Source organism: Triticum aestivum, chromosome 2B (assembly GCF_018294505.1).
Source record: "Triticum aestivum cultivar Chinese Spring chromosome 2B, IWGSC CS RefSeq v2.1, whole genome shotgun sequence".
Taxonomy (NCBI): Eukaryota; Viridiplantae; Streptophyta; class Magnoliopsida; order Poales; family Poaceae; genus Triticum; species Triticum aestivum.
In genome coordinates, this window is record NC_057798.1 from 805,286,644 (window position 1) to 805,303,372 (window position 16,729).

At 48.1% G+C, this 16,729-nt stretch overlaps 1 protein-coding gene across 1 annotated transcript; it reads left to right on the forward strand.

Annotated features, from left to right (window-relative positions):
• Window positions 1–7,034: 7,034 nt before the first annotated feature.
• On the forward strand, window positions 7,035–15,655 carry LOC123039737 (disease resistance protein RPP13-like). The gene is made up of 2 exons (XM_044462768.1): window positions 7,035–8,081; window positions 14,914–15,655. The coding sequence occupies exons 1-2, from the start codon at window positions 7,035–7,037 to the stop codon at window positions 15,445–15,447; spliced, it is 1,581 nt and encodes a 526-aa protein (XP_044318703.1). The 3' UTR covers window positions 15,448–15,655.
• The last annotated feature ends 1,074 nt before the right edge of the window (window positions 15,656–16,729 follow it).

The window sequence follows — 16,729 nt, forward strand, 5'->3', positions numbered from 1 at the left end:
TTTCTACCTTTGCCCCGCGGCTCCGGCTGATTGCCGGAGATTGGACTATATAAGCGTTACATCGGCTGTAATACAGCCAATTTGGACATTGTTAAGCACTACTTGTGACGAGTCTTGCAGCCAACCCGCCTAGTCTTCTCCGCCCGGGCAACCTCCCACTTGATGAACAAAATTTTCATACTGCAGAATCATATTGAAGAGGACTTTACTTTTAGCTCTGAAAAATTAATGCTGGTAGGTTCTACTTTTGTTCCATGTCCGACGGTGTGAATATTGGCTAGTTCCATGAGCAGTTTGTTCCCCGTCGTGCAATCTTCACTGATTCGGAAAGATGGGGGTTGTCCATTAAGCTAATATGCAATTATAATTGAACACAGCACTACTTCTTATTCCAATCACAGTACCTAAAATGTTGTAAATTGTATAGACTTTTAATATGCTACTGAACAATGTGCATGGCGACTCCAAAATATCATCTAATAGTAATACTACTAATGTTGTAAATTTGTAGTATTCTACCACATGAAAATGTATGCCTGCTATTATATTAATGTTCGTGTGACAATCACAGTACCTCAATTGTTATGCTTTGGAAATGTGAACATTGTAATGTTTTTTGTTATGATGATGATCTAATTCTGCATGATGATCATGAAAAAGTAGGAGCTAACATCATACTCTCTTTATTATTAATTACCTTGTACTCTGTTGGCCTAAAGAAGCAAGCTTCAAATTATTAACATAGATGTCCCTAAAATAATAAGGTGAAATCTTGATTTTTATTTCTATGAAGCGATGGCATCATGATTGACTTCCCTATCTGATTGTATCAGTACCATCAATCCAATCACAGTTCATTATTTTCTACTGTTTGGATATACTCCCTACGTCTGATGAAGAGTGTCAATTTGGCTTTAAAATTTTTCCACAAAAGAGTGTACTTGTATTTTCCCAATGCACTTTAAAATAAAAAAAATATTTCTCTCTCATCACACAGTAATCAAGACCAATAGCATTCTACACATGGTCTTCTTAATTTCTACATGTGCTTAGCTCATTGGGGGTTGGGTAATTAAAGATGAGAAAGATGGTGGCTTGCACCTTTCCAATGCATTTTTTTACTTCCTCCATAATTTTTGGTAAAAAAATTATATGTACACTTTTCCTCGGCCGGAGGAAGTATGTGGATAAATTCACTTTTGGTTCATTTTCTTTCTTGCTAATTGCCTTCTTACGGCCCACGATGGATCCATGTATATATGAACAGATCGGGCATAAACATGAAAGAACTAGGAGTCGAAGCGTGGATTGTACTTCATGTGTGCATTGTGATGAACTGATATTTATACACAACAAGTTGTAAAACTAAGATTATTGTTTTGAAATTATATCCAATTGCTCAGTAAGAACTATGATACATCGTTAGTAGGTTAATTCAAGTGCCTAGCAGTAGTATTTTGTTTTGGTATAGTAGTTTAGCTGAGTCTATCATTGGCGTGAGATTATATGGGATGTCAACTTGTCCCATCAAAAATCATGTGGACATATGTTGGCCTCCCACTTATATTATGCGGCAGATGTGAATTTGTATGTGGATTGGGGGGGGGGGGGGTTAGTCTGTTTAGTTACGGTTATCTGAGCAGAATAATTTCCCGTCTTCAAAAAATATAGCAAATTGTGTTTCATTATAGATGACTTTGCAGCAAATTCTGCAGGCCCGACACCCCTCAATCCCCTAAGATCCCAGTTCAGATCCATCTTGCCGGCTTAGTTTTTCGACAAAGGGTGTTTTTTTATTGACTCATAGTGTAGCATCGAGGGATACAATCATAATGAGTACACACCCGGCCTCTGCACAACTAGGATGCACACAGCCAACACAACACACGCACCCACACGATCACTTCGGCAAAGAGCAAAGTCATAAAAGACCAAAGCTATGCCTAGGCGGAGAAAAGAAAACCCGAAGAATTGAAAACAACGATAAACGGTATACAGCAGTGACCATCGGCGTCAACCATCTCTTCACAACACAAGGACTATGAGAAAGGCTCTTCAAAAGCGACCTCTCCAGGAAGGGAACGACGTCCAAGCGCCGCCGTCGCCGAATCCAACCACACCAAGGTTAGATCATGGGTTTTCACCCTGAAGATGTTGTCCGAGCCAATTCCGAACAATGCCCTCATCAGGGTAACGACGCAAAAGAACGCTGCCATTGCCAGATATGACCAACTAGGGTCAAACCTATGGTTTTCACCACGGAGCTCGCACCCAATCGAAGTAGTCTTGTGTTGTCTCCTCCACTTTCCTCGATCCCAGTAGTTGCATATGCACACGGCCCTTGTGACGGGGGATGTCCACGCCCGTACGAGCAAGCTGACAAGACGAGACAAGATCTTCTCTCGCCACCATCTGACGAAGACTTTGACGGGGAAGAAGGACTGTCGGCACCACCAAAATCCCGGGATGGGGACACTCTGAAGGCCTACACCATCCTCACAAGTAGCAGCTGTTGACTGATTTGTATCAGACGGCAGCTCCACGAGCTGCCACTACCTCCGCCGTCCTCGCCAGTGGACGCAGATCATCCAGGTTGAAGCTCTTCAGGTAACCAGTCTAGCCCACAACCACACAACAGCCTGTGGATCAGATTCACGGCCGAACCTGAGGGAACAACCACCATGAGCACTACGCACCAACGCCAAAAATGCACCCATGGAGCAGTGGCCCTAGCATGGATGTGCTCTCAGGTTGGATGCATCGGAGGAAGTCACAGCACAAGACGTAGAAGAGCAACATTAGTGCATGCTCCAGTGGTCCTGTCAACGAAGATGACTGCGTCACGAGCGCCCATGGTGCCGACCTAGTTATCTCAAGCCATGCTTCCGTCAGATACGTGGAGCGCCGGAGCCGCCGCTGCAGCATCAACCTTCACAGCCGCCAGCCGCCATCTGCATCTCGTTGAACACGTTGCCCAAAGATCCACGGGAACGGAACCCCGCCGCCGCCGTCAGCCGCCCGGGCAAGGCCCGATGACACCGACCAGCGGCGGCGAGGGGAAGGCGCACAGGGACGATGCCGGAAAAAGCGGATCGAGCGCCGCCCTTGGAGGCAACGTCTTTGGAGTGGTGGTGACTCCTGCGGTGGCGCTCATGGCGGCATGGGTGCTAGAGGCTAGGTCGACGTCTTGCGATCGTAGCGTCGCTTGACGTCTGGTATGAAGATCGTAAGTCACGTACCCGCTCCCCTTCTGGTGTCCATAGGTTCGATGGTCTTAGTTCTTCTTTTCGTTGTTCTCGTGTAGAATTGGCGGCCCTCAGATTTGTACAAGTAGGCTGTGTAGCCGTGTTGTTGGATGCTCTTCTGTGGGAGTGGTTCATGCTCTTCTCAATGTGGGATTGGTTCTTTTCATCGGCAACTCGTCGGTGTTAGGGGTTGTTATGTTTTTGTCTTGCAAAGTCCGTTGTGTAAAACTACAGTTGTATCGTATCTTAATTGAATAATGCAGTTTGTTTCTAAAAATTAAAGAAGACAATTGGTGGCGAGGTGTAGCTAATGCTGACTGGGAACTACAAGACGGGATTGGGATCTAGAAGAAATCATGGACAACAGCGGCAAGGGAGCTGCAAATACAAATTTTTAAGGGCAGCACTCTGCGCCGGTGCGCCGGCCCAAACTTTGGGCCGGTCCAACCGTGGCCGTTAGATGCGCCCCCGCATAGCCGTCGGATCGTGCCCTTTTCCAACGATTGTCATCCTAGCACGTTTTCAGATCTGAAGAAAGCACCGCTGCAGGTCATGGCGGCCGCCCCCCGTCGCCACATCGCGCAGCGCGCCGTCGCCCTCACTCGTTTGCCCTCGCCATCGACGGTCGCCGCCATGATCGATGGCAACGCTCGCCGTCGACGCTCGCAGACAAAAAAAGAAGTTGTCAAAAAATATGCTCTATGTTGCCGCCCCAGTTGAATCAATTGAAATGCTTGGTTCCAGCAAATTAAAGATAAGGTTGTAGCAAAAGGTCGCTCATCCAGCAAAGAAAGAAGAACTAACTCCAATGAAAGCATTTTTGGGTGCTGGTTCCAGCAACAAAAAACGTGGTTGTAGCAAAAAATTGATGGTCTAGAGAAAACGAACTCCGGTGGAAGCATTTTTTTGCTGGTTCCAGCAAAATGATTCATCTGTTCCAGCAAACCTGGTTGTGGTTGCAGCACCCCCCGCCCCTCCACACAAACTCGTTGTGGTGACACTGCAGCTCGCCACGATTGCCCGTTCCAGCAAAAACAAGGTGCGGTTGCAGCTCCTGCCGTTTGCTCCAGCAAACTAAAATGCCGGTGGTAGCAAAAAGATGCAAAGTTGAGGGATTCCAGCAAATCAAAAACCTGGTTGTAGCAAAAATTCACACTGGTTCCAGCAAAAAATACAAAACGACGCTAGTTTCAGCAAAAACCTAAAACGCCGATGGAAGCAGAAATTTGTGCGGGTTCCAGCATCTGGCCGCCATGGTTGTAGCACTCGCCAGCATCCCGCGCGGTTCCAGCTTTTCTGGGCCACGGTTGCAGCTCCGCCTGGCCACGGTTCCAGCATCCCTCCAGGTCGGTTGTAGCATCCCGACGCCGCCGTTGTCACGCTGGTGTATGTCCAGCCATGGCGCACTGCAGATAGCAGCTTCCGGTGAGGCCGGTTTCAGCTCCGGCCATGGCTGGTTGCAGCATCACAGATGCCGGTTGCAGACCGCGGCGAGCGCGTCAAGCAGATGCAGCCCCAGCTCCCCGCCGACAAAAAGCATCCGCCGCCGCACAAACTCGCATATCTCTGCAACTTTTGCAGCTCCCCCATGTCTCCCAGTGTGTCACACGACGCGGGAGCAGAGAGAGCGTCGGTGAGTGGTGGTTTTGACGGGATTAATGGACGCGGTGCTCGCCGGCGGAAGCAAGAGAGTTGAGGAGAGAAAGCAGAGAGCGAGGCAAGGGGATGGGGATTTTCTCCGGCTAGCTTTGGCCTTGTTTCGAGAAGATAACGCTCACTCGTGAGATAAGGATAGAAAGGATGCCACGAGGACGCGTGGGACCACGTGGAAAGCTAGCGTGCAGGAGGAACGACTGGGTGAAAAGGTATCGTACGTGGCACGCGTGACCGGCCCAAGCTTCGGCTGGTCCGCCGGCCACAAACGTTTACCAATTTTTAAGGGGGCTTGACTGAGGTCCCGGACTCTCGGTAAGAGCAACTCTAGCACGCTTAATAAATAAAGGAGTAAACAGCCGAGTAAATCTTAGTGGGGTATGTTTACTTCACTAATGTTTGATCGTTTCTAGCCAATCCTCTAAATTTAGTGGAGTAAAAACTTACGTTTTGGTCATACATTTCGACGAACACCTGCTATGCGCCTCCGTTGCGATGATGACCATGCTGACTATGCTTGTGAGCATGTCGGACGCCGCACCTCTGCCTACACTAACCGAGGTGACGATGGCGTCCGCTGTTACTACCGTGCTCGTGGTCACCGCCGGCAGCTGGTGAGCAGTGCCACGAGCCTGGCCGCTGGAGCTCTTCGTGTCGTCGCTGCTTTGCGACGAGGCGTGGGGAAGGCCATCTTGGCGTGTTCCGTTGGTACGCGGAGGACTCGTGGCGACTGCGGCATGTCTTCTCACCGACTCTGTCATCATCGGCTCCACCTTCCACCATGTGGTCTCCAGTGAGGTTTCCGTCGAGGTCACCGGCGAGGTCACCGTTGAGGTCTCTGGCGAGGCCAAAGGTCGCCGCCGTCGACAATGAAGCTTCATGTGAGTCGCCAGCCAGCAACAAGGAGGACTTTGCTCGAAGAAAACTATTACTTGGTTGCCTTCAGGACAAGTAAATTTACTCCTCGGATAGACGGAGAAGCAAGTTTTTTGCTCTTCTAACTAGTTTAGTAGATCGGCTAGGTGCCAATTAGAGGAGTAAAACCAAAATTGTACTCATCTATAGACTTTTAGGGGATCGACTAGAGTTGCTCTATATAGCCAATTTCGCATGAACGCCGAGGTGGAACCGCGTAGATTGATTCCAACAGGATGAGTAAACTTGCACCAATTCCACAAGAGGACGAACACCCATCCCTCGAATCGATCAAAACCAAATCTTTCTGACGTTTGATCAATTATTATCGAACCACAGCCTACCATACGTCCTCTACAAATTGAAAAAGAGCGCACCCAACTGCCATTTCACAGGTTAGCTAGCTGCGGTACCTAAAATATGACAAATGGTGTGCGACCTTGCCTTTTGCCACCTCGCGGGCCCTGCGGCTCCGGCAGTTCACCAACTCTTTGCATTTGACGTTTGGCAAGAAACCAATTTAGCAGGCACCTTCTTCGAGCGCCCACGCGGTTTGATTCGGACAGGATGAATAAACTTGCACCGCCGGCACAAGAGGACGAACGCCGGCCTTGTTTTTGCCACCTTGCGGGCCCTGGAGGCTCCGGCTGATTATATAAGCGTTAGATCTGCTGTAATACAGCCAATTAGGACATTGTTAAGCACTACTTGTGACGAGTCTTCCAGCCAACCTGCTATAATCTTCTCCGGCCGGCCAACCTCCCACTTGATCAACGAATCTTTCTAAGCAAGCACGCGTTCTCACATGGAGTTAATTTTAGCGATTAGTAGACCACAACCATGCCTACGTCATAAACAAATTGAAAAAAAAACCCAGTACTCTAGTACTATACCCTCTGGTTACTTGTGCCACCTTGCCTGCCTGACCTAAATCAATCACCCAATATTAGGTTGTTAGTCAATGGGAGTTCTAGCTTCATTTCTTACACGACCTCCAAGTCTCCTATACAATAATACCAAAATTTGCCATCTCACAGCTCCTCTCCATCCTCTTCTTAATACCTTCTCAGTGTGCTGAGTTGATGCACAATACCCAGCAGCAACCGCCATCCATCAGTTGCTAGGAACGCCACAAACACAAAGCACACAAGGAGAGAGAGAGAGAGAGAGAGAGAGAGAGAGAGAGAGAGAGAGAGAGAGAGAGAGAGGGAGGGAGTATCAATGGCAGACTTCGCGCTTGGGTTAGCCAAGACGGCGGTGGAGGGGACCCTGAGCAGGGTCCAATCCGCGATCGATGAAGAGAACACGCTGCAGGCGGCGGCGCAGCAAGACCTGGTATTCATCACTGGGGAATTCCAGATGATGCAGTCCTTTTTGAAAGTCGCCAGCAAGGAGCGTGTTGGAAATGAAGTGGTGAAGACCTGGGTGCGGCAGCTCCGTGACCTGGCCTTCGATGTTGAAGACTGCGTCGAGTTCGTTATCCACCTGGATAATGACTCGACCTGGAACTGGGTGTGGCGCATGGTACCATCCTGCATGGCACCACCTCGGAGTCGTGACCTCGACGACGCGGTGACTGAGTTGAAGCAACTCAAGGCCAGGGTCGAGGAGGTGAGCCAGAGGAACACCCGCTACAATCTCATCAGCGACTCCGGCTCCAATCACGTCTCACAGCCACCGGCGGTGCAGCTGGCCACCACCAGCCCATCAACAATGGACATTCTGATGGAGCTATGGGAGGCCAATGGGAAGCACCGTGGTGTTTGCAACCTACAAAAGTTAATAACCAACGAGGGCAATGACCTTCAGGTAATATCTTTGTGGGGAAGTGAAGTATCTGATATTGAGGTGGCGCAGATTATCAAAAAGGCTTATTGCAACCCCGAAATCTGCCACATATTCAGAAGTCGTGCCTGGGTAAAGCTGATGCATCCATTTAACGCAGACAAGTTTCGCAAGAACTTGCAGACTCAGTTACAAGCCAGCTCTCCGTCTTGCACAGCTGTCGATTTCAATGGCAAGATTTCAAAAGAAGATCTGATGAAGCGGTTGACTCGGCAGAGATATCTGGTCATCCTTGAAGGAATATCCAGTGTTGTGGAATGGGATATCATCAGAACGTACCTGCCAGACAATAAGAATGGCAGCCGGATCGTTGTGTCCACGAAGCAGCTAGGGGATGCAATTTATTTCACGGGGGGGCAATACCGAGTATCAGTGCTCAGAGAGTTCATTGGTGGTCATTATCTTTGTGCATTTTTTAAGAAGGTAACTTCCTAACCCCTAGAAAACTCTAGTAATTAATTGGTGTACTTACTATTTAATTACTCCCGCCATGCATTTCTCTTTCTTGCTTCATTTTATAGGCGATCATAACATTGAGGGTGTGAACTTACCGATGCTTTTGGTGTTCTCTAGATACTCCCTTCATTTTTATTTACTTTGCAGATTAGCTTTGTCTTGAGTTGAGTTGAACTTTGTAAGTTTTGACCAACTTTATGAATTTTTTGTTTATATCTATGATATCAAATCAATACTACTCCCTCCGTAAACTAATATAAGAGTGTTTAGATCACTATTTTAGTGGTCTAAACACTCTTATATTAATTTATAGAGGGAGTATTAGATTCATTATCTCTTAGTATAAAAAACTAGACAACTCATGTTTTCACTCTTACAAAATACATTAAATCCATTGAAGAAGTTATATCTAAGTACACATTGATGAATATAATATACTCCCTTCGTCTAGATGTATAAGTGACCTTACGAAAACCAAATCTTTACCTAATAATACAGTAAATTGGGTTTATTTCGTTCGTCATGGCATTTTACAGAAAAGTCCTTCTATTTTAGAGAATTCAACCCGCGGTCCTGTTTTAAGTCAAAACGAATCGTTTTTTGTATTTTACACAAAAGTCCCTGTGTTTTCCTGAAATCAACCTGCCATACGAATTTAAGTCACACCCGAACCATTATTTCACCTTTTTCGAACCCCCCCTGACGTTTTAGATAATTCATCCGCGTATCATATTTAAGTCAAACAAATACTTTTTTAAATCATCCATAGCTTTTAAACCGTAACTCCGATTTTAACATGTTATATATGAAATTTGATTAGAAAAATATGTAGAATATGAATATGAGATTATTTTTACCTATTAAGTGTTTTTAAGATTATTTTGGAATATATTGAAATCAAACAAATGATTTTCTAAATTATCCATATCTTTTAAACCGTAACTTCGATTTTAACTTATTATATATGAAATTTTATTAGAAAAATGTGTGGAATCTAAATATGATGTTAATTTTACCTGTTAAATATTCTTAAAATATTGTTTTGAAAGCAAACTTATAACTTCTAGCGCAAGATCCGTTTTTCTTTCGTACCGACGGTGATCCGGATTGCAAATAAACACCCCACTATAACCATATAGGCAAAAGAAAACATCAATAACTACACATGCATACCTCTGAAAAATATCGCAGGGAAAAACAACAGATTTCTCATCGCGAGAATGAGAGAGAGAGAGAGGGCGAAGAAGCAGAGAGGGAGAGAGAGACGCCTTAGGATTAACCATATTCAAACACGTTTTTTGTTGTTTTGTGTAAATACCGAGGCCATCGCCGGCGAGGGTGAGAAGGAGGATAAGAGGCAACACAAATATGATGCCTCACAAATATAAAGGAGATGGACCTATTGAGTGATGGTTGTTGGATTAAGAGTGTGTGTTATGTTTTTTCTCCCGTTGCAACGCACGGGCTCTTTTGCTAGTAATAACAAAACAGTTAGCCACGATGCATTAACTCTCACCTTGTTTATTGTTTTTTGACATGAATAAAACAATCAACCAATAAAAGAAGTGGGCATGTGTGTTTTCAATGACTTGAGACTACCAAACACGACATACAGTGATCAGTTCATTGCATGTAATGCTATTAATTAGCAAATAAACATTAAGTTCTCTCATTTTCTCCTCCGCCTTGGTCGCGGCGCACAATCTAAGATAACTTATTCACCTAGATGAAGGGAGTAGTTAAACATATACTCCCTCCGTCCGGTGAAGAGTGTACATTTAAAAATTTTAGAACAAATTATGGGGTGAAGTAAAAATGCATTTGAAAGTTGCAATCCACCATCTCTCCTCTCTTCGAATACTCAACCCCCAATAAGCTAAGTGCATGTAAAAATTAAGAAGACCATGTGTAGACTGTTATTGGTTTGATTACCGTGTGATGAGAGAGAAGTACATTGGGAAGATAGAAGTACATTCTTTTGTGGATAAAATTTAAAGTCAAATGTACACTCTTCACCGGACAGAGGGAGTAAGATGAATGTATGCAGCCATCAAGAGGTGAAAAGAAATAGTCAATGCAAAAGTAAATAAAAATCATGTTCTGCCATTGCGTCTAATAAGTGGTCAGAATAAGTAAAGGATTACTTAATCAAGACTAATCCTTACAAGTTTTTTCGCATAGTTAATGCTAAGTAAATAGACAATTTTTCGATTAAATTACTCCAAGAAATAATTACGATCATGGCATTGACAAACAGAGGGATATTCATGGTGGTGTGTGTGGAACATATGTGATCTATTCGTGGTGGCTACGGTTGCCCAACGCCCCACATATATATGTGTGTCCGGGTGGAGAGACGTGGGCTGGAACCATGTCCAAGTCGGCGAGACCATAGATATGAGCTTCGCTCGGCCCAATCCAGCAACTCGCGGCGCGTCGTGACGAGGCTTGACGTGGTGAGGCATGCGGCGGAGGAAGAGTGCGCAAGGACCTCTTATTTTTGTAAGCTCCAACAGAATTGGGTTACCACCATGGCAACTGATGTGGGTTTGATACCCATCTCCCATGATGCATTATCTATCACAACAGAAGATAGCCCTTTAGTAAATGGATCTGCCAAATTCATATCCATCTGGATATAATCCGCCGCTATCACTCCGGAGTTTCTTAATTTTCTGAGAGCTTTTAATCTCATTCTTATGTGTTTGTTGGACTTCATGTTGTCCTTTGAACTCTTCACCTTGACAACAATAGTCTGATTATCATAGTTCACGAGGATAGCCAGAACCGACTTCTCAACCAATGGCAAGTCAATCAAATGATCTCCAAGCAATTCTGCTTCGACACCAGATGTGTCTAATGATGTTAATTCTGCTTCCATTGTCGACCTTGTTAATATCGTTTGCTTGCAAGACTTCCAGAAAACAGCACCACATTCGAGAGTAAACATATACCCTATTGTGGCCTTCATCTCATCAGCATCAGAGATCTAATTCGCATCACTATATCCTTCAAGTTCCGACGGGTATCCGGTATAGTGAAGTCCATAGTTCATAGTACCTTTCAAATAGGGCATAACTCTCTCAGTAGCGTGCCAATGTACATCACCCAGTTTGGAAACAAACTGACTCAGTTGTTCACAGCAAACGTGATGTCAGGCCTCGATGCGCTCGCTAGATACATGAGTGAACCAATAATTTGAGGATATCTCAATTGATTCTTAGCTATGCCTTCAAACTTTCGAATCAACACACACTCGGATCATATTGTGATAGCCTGGCTTAATAGGGATGATACGCTACTCATATAAATAAGGAATTCCTGCTTTTTCGGAAGCCTATTCAGATAGAACTCCAAAGTTAAGCGTGCTCAGCTTGGAGTAATTTCAGGATGCGTGACCGACCGGGAAGTTGCTACCGGGTGCGCACGAGTGAGGACAAAGTGCGCAGAAAAGACTGGTATTAATATGTGGGGCCAGTCTAGATCTTGCCAAGAGTAACGGCCACCGGCGGGTGTGTCCGGGACGTTACACATATGGTGTTTGAGATGGTTTGCAGTCCGAATATCCAAAACGACTCAACATTGCATAAGTTTAATCCCACCCTAATTATCTCTCAGTAGCTTGATGTCCAAAATAACATCAGCCACACCAAGGTCTTTCTTCTGAAAGTTCTGAGATAGAAATGACTTGACCTCCTCAATGACTTTGAGGTGGTTCCATATATCAATATGTCATCAACATACAAGCACAGTATAACTCTTTAGCCCCCACCATGGTGATAGTATACACATTTGTCAGCTTCATTAATAACGAATCCAACAGATGTCATAGTTGTATTAAAATTCTAATGCCATTCCTTAGGTGCTTGTTTCAAGCCATATAATGACTACATCAACCTACGCACTTTTCCTTCGTGACCATCTATCACAAAGACACCTGGCTATTGCATGCAGATTTCCTCGTCTAGCTCTTCGTTTAGAAAAGTTGTCTTAACATCCATATGGTGGGTGAGAAGACCATGTGAGGCCGGCAACGGGAGTAATACTCGAATGGTGGTTAGTCTAGGCACATGTGAATAAGTATCGAACAAATCTTCCTCTTCTTTCTGGGCATAGCACTTGGCCACAAAGCTAGGCTTGTACTTTTCAATTTTACCACTGCGCCTAAGCTTCATTTTGAACACCCATTACATCCCAATGGTTTGCAGCCATAGGGACATTTAGTAATTTCCATTGTCCCGTTAGTCATGATGGAATACATCTCGCTACGGACCGCATCCTTCCATTAGTCAGCTTTTGGAGAGGCATACCTTTCTGAAATAGAAGTCGGAGTATCAGCCACAAGGTACACGAGGAGATCATCACCAAAGGTCTTAGCAGTCATTTGTCTCTTGCCCCTACCAAGGGTTTCCTCGCCATCCTCCTCAGTATTTTCATCATGGATTTGTTCATAATATTCCATAGGAATGGCGGGCTCAGGATTGTCCTTAGATTCCTGTCTAGAAGTGATTTGCATACCTCTCTTAGGAAGAATATTTTCGAAGAATGTAACATCCTTAGAATCCATAATTATGCCGACCTTCTAGTCAGCTACGTCAGATTTCACTACTAGAATCTATAACCAACGCTATTCTTAGCATAGCCCTAATTAACACAGTCCACGGTCTTTGGTCTAATCTTGCGCTTTTTGGGGATCGACACATTGAATTTTGCCACACAGCCCCAAGTAGACAAGTAGGAGAGTGTTGTTCTTCTCTTCGCCCATTTCTTATATGGAGTAATCTCACTATCCTTTGTCGGAACTACATTCAGGACATGACATGATGTCAATATAGCCTCCCCTCATCATGCCTTGGATAAAACCTGATGTATCTAACGATGACGGCGCTGCGAGTGCGCCGGCCGAGCGGCGTCTCCGCCGCGGGCTCGGCCTGGACGCCGAGCAGCACCAGAGAAACGGAGGAGTGGGAAGAAGACCGTGAGGAGGAGTACGAGGAGGAATACGAGGAGGAGCCGAACCTCCTGGGCATCCATTACCCGGTGCGTCGGCGGTGGGTCGGGGTGGCCGCCGGGGGAGGGTATGCCAACGGCGGGTTGTTGCCATCCTCAAGGTGCGTCAGCACTCCCTCGAGCGTGCGGCGGGGGACGCCCCACCACACGCGGCGCCCCTCGCTGTTCTTCGTGCCGCCCACCACCGACGCCCCGTTGGTGGACGCCAGCCTCTGGTCCTGACTGCGCTCGAAGTACGCCGCCCATGCCGCATGGTTATCGGCGGCGTACTGGGGGAGGGCGAGCTGCTCGTCGGTGAGGGAGGCGCGCACGAGCTCTACCTCGACGACGAAGTAGGGGGCGCGCGCCACGGCGTCGGGCAACGGGGGAACGGGCACTCCCCCGTTGGTGAGCCTCCACCCCGTCGGCCCGGCGCACACGTCCGGCGGCGCCGGGATGTTGGCCTCGAACAGGGGCCGCGACTCATGTTCGCGGAGCAAGCGGCGGCCGAAGCCGTTGGCCGCCGCCTCGTCGCCGGGGAAACGTTCGGCCATCGCGGGGGCTGTCGGAGTGAGGGAGGGCTCGGAGGCAGCGCACGGGAGAGGGAGGGCTCGGCGGCGGCGCACGGGAGAGGGAGAGCTCGGCGGCTAGGGCTGGTGTAGGCGTCGCCGCGCCGCCCCGTGACGCGCCGCCCGTGAGGAATCAATGGAAGGCTGACTGGCGGCGGCAGCGCGATAGCCTTGGCATTGATTCCCGCGGGAACCGAGGCGATGAGGGCGACGAAGCGCCCGTCTCGCTGACTCGGCGGGCCCGCGGCTGCTTCGCGCCAAAACAATTCGCCCCGGCGCCCCCGGGCGCCTAGCACGCCGGTTTTGGCCTGGGTCCGCCCGCGCTGATTTCGGCCCAGGCCGGCAAAATCGGGATCCTGTGGGCGCGACTGGGCCGTTTTTTCGGCACCGGCGCGAAAAAATCGCCTGGGAGGCCTTTCGGGGGGCGCGGCTGGAGATGCTCTTAGCTTTCTCATGAATCGAACACAAGATATCACCAAATTTCACACAAGCTTACGCATTCCCCTTATCAGTGCCATTTACTCCCGTTGAGATACGTGCAAGATACAAAATGGCCACACAGTGCATTGCAAGATGCGATCCCTCAAATTTAATTTGCTTTCATTTTTGGAAACCGTCAAATCGAGTATTCGACTCTCACCAGTTCCTGTACCTTGGACCAGTGGCGGACCCAGGAGAATGGGCCAGGTCCCGGGCAAACTGGGCCAGGCGGCAGGCAGGCTTCGTTTACTGTCAACAAACGAATGCTACAGTCAACAAACGAATTTTGCCAGTGGCGGGGCCTGAATCCTCTACGGCATAGGATACCGTAGGTTGTAGACATTGGCCAACTGTAGTTAGTCTCCTAAACTTTGCATGATCTCTCTCTCTCTCTCTCTCTCTCTCTCTCTCTCTCTCTCTCTCTCTCTCTCTCTCTCTCTCTCTCTCTCTCCCTCTCTCTCTAAAAAAACCTGGCATCTCTCGCCGCCCCCCCCCCCCCCTCTCGTAATGTGCATGCTGCATTTTATTCAGTTTCTAACTTTACATCCATGCTTTCTCTCATTGATGTTATATGTGCACACCAATTACAACAAGGAAAGAGCACATTTTTATTAAAACAGAGAGAAATGGGACAATTGTTTGCTAATTCATGCAACTATATCCTTTGGGTGGTCTAATATTTTAGCACCAATCACCATGATTCTCCCAATAAATTTTCCTCAAGAAGGACCTATATTAACATTTCCCATTATTACTTGCAGGGTTCAGGGCGTCGAAATTTCATGGGCAACCTTATTGGGCTACTAAGTCGTCCTGGTGTGATCTCTGTTTGGGGGGCTGGTGATGACAAATCAACTCTTGTCAAAGAACTGTTCGACTTCATACCGAATGGGAATGAAAAAATATTAAACTCTCAAGCGGCAGAAGGTATGTTCTACGTATGGGTTGATGTGGCCCATCGATTCATTTTGGAGGACTTTTTCCTGAGCTTGTTGCGGTCGTTCTGTAAGGATGATACCGAATCTAACAAGTATGCGGAGGCAGAGTCACATCTTCATTGGGTTATTTATGATAAAAAAATCCGCCAGTGCCTGGTAGTTATTAACGGTCTTCAGTCCACCAAGGAGTGGCAGTTGATAAAAAGTGCATTAGAAAATATGCATATTAATATTTATATCATTGTCATAACGAATCATGAAAGTGTGGCCACAAGCTGTGTAGCTAATGGGAATCGTGTGCTCAACGTCAACAACCTGGCCCTTCGTCCTTCCATGCAGGTATGCCAACTCCAATAACCTTATTTATCCTTTACTGTCCTCGTGTAGTCTGCCTGCCAGTTTATCTTTGTACCTATTTTTATCTTAGGTAAAAAAATTAAATCACATTATGACCAGTGTTTGATGTTGTTGTTCTCATGGCTCTGTGGCCTTATCTCATCTAAACAACTTTGGTGTACCATCCGAGAAGTTTGTAGTGTCACCTATTCTTATATGCAAGATTTCACATTAGTCGTAGCATTTGCACATGCTAGTTCTACATTATCAATACTATTAATTACATGCCAAAATAGGAGCCATAAGGGCATCTCCAGCCGTTGGCCCCCCAGGAGGGGCAAAAAATCGCCCCCTGGGGGCGCACCGGCGCTAAACCGCGCACTGGGGGCGTGATGCCCCCCAGTCGCGGCGCCCACGGTTCGTGCAAAAAAGGCAAACACGGCGCAAAACGACTAAAATTTAACGCAAACACGGCGAGTTCGTTCAAACTTAAACATATTTTACAAAAAAAAACTGCCGCGGGCTACCCCCGCCGTCTCCCTCGCCGCCCGCCCACGCGGTTCTACATGCCGAGGAGGCTGTAGAACCGCGTGTAGTCGCCGCCGTCGTCGTCGTCGTCGTCGTCGCCGCCGCCCCCGCTTGAACCTCCGCCGTCCCTGCTGCACCCCTCCCCCGGTTGGCGCGGCGGGTTGGAAGGTCCGGGGGTGTCGTCGTCGTCACTGTCGAGGATCACGACGCCGTGCTCGTCCTCGCGCCCACGCTTGCAGGCGGCGATCTCCTCCAGGGCCCGGCGCTGCCGGACCGTCTCGTCGCGGAGGTAGTCATCCCGCGCCCACTGCATGGCGTCCTCGTCGGAGAAGCCGCGCCGGGCTATCTCCTCGTACTCCGCGGGGAGGCCGGGCTCCGGCTTGGGCTCAACGAGGACGAAACGGCCGGTGGGTGGCAAGGCATTGGCGCCGATACGGACGCCGGAGATGCGGGTGCGCGCGGCGACCGGCGTGTCCTGGGGCTCCGGCTTGACGGGGCGGAGGCAGGGCGAGCCGCCGGACGAGGAGGAGGACCCCCCGGTCTCCATGCGCCTCGGGGTCCAGGAGCCCCGGCGGCGTGAGAAGGAAGGGGGAGCGGGGTAGTCGAGGGGCGGCGTGTTGCCGCCCTCGATGTACTCGAGGACGGCCTCCAACGTGCGCCCTGGCACGCCCCACCACCGACGCCGGTCGGCGGAGTTGAGCCTACCGGAGGGCACGACGCCGTTGGTGGCCTCGAGCTGCTGGGCGTGACGGCGGTGGAAGTACAGTTCCCAGAG

Bases quoted from the DNA above. Each gene is read 5' to 3' on its own strand.
- LOC123039737 (XM_044462768.1), top strand. From the start codon at position 7,035: ATGGCAGACTTCGCGCTTGGGTTAGCCAAGACGGCGGTGGAGGGGACC. The intron at 8,082-14,913 runs GTAACTTCCTAA...TATTACTTGCAG, and splicing joins TTTGTGCATTTTTTAAGAAG to GGTTCAGGGCGTCGAAATTT.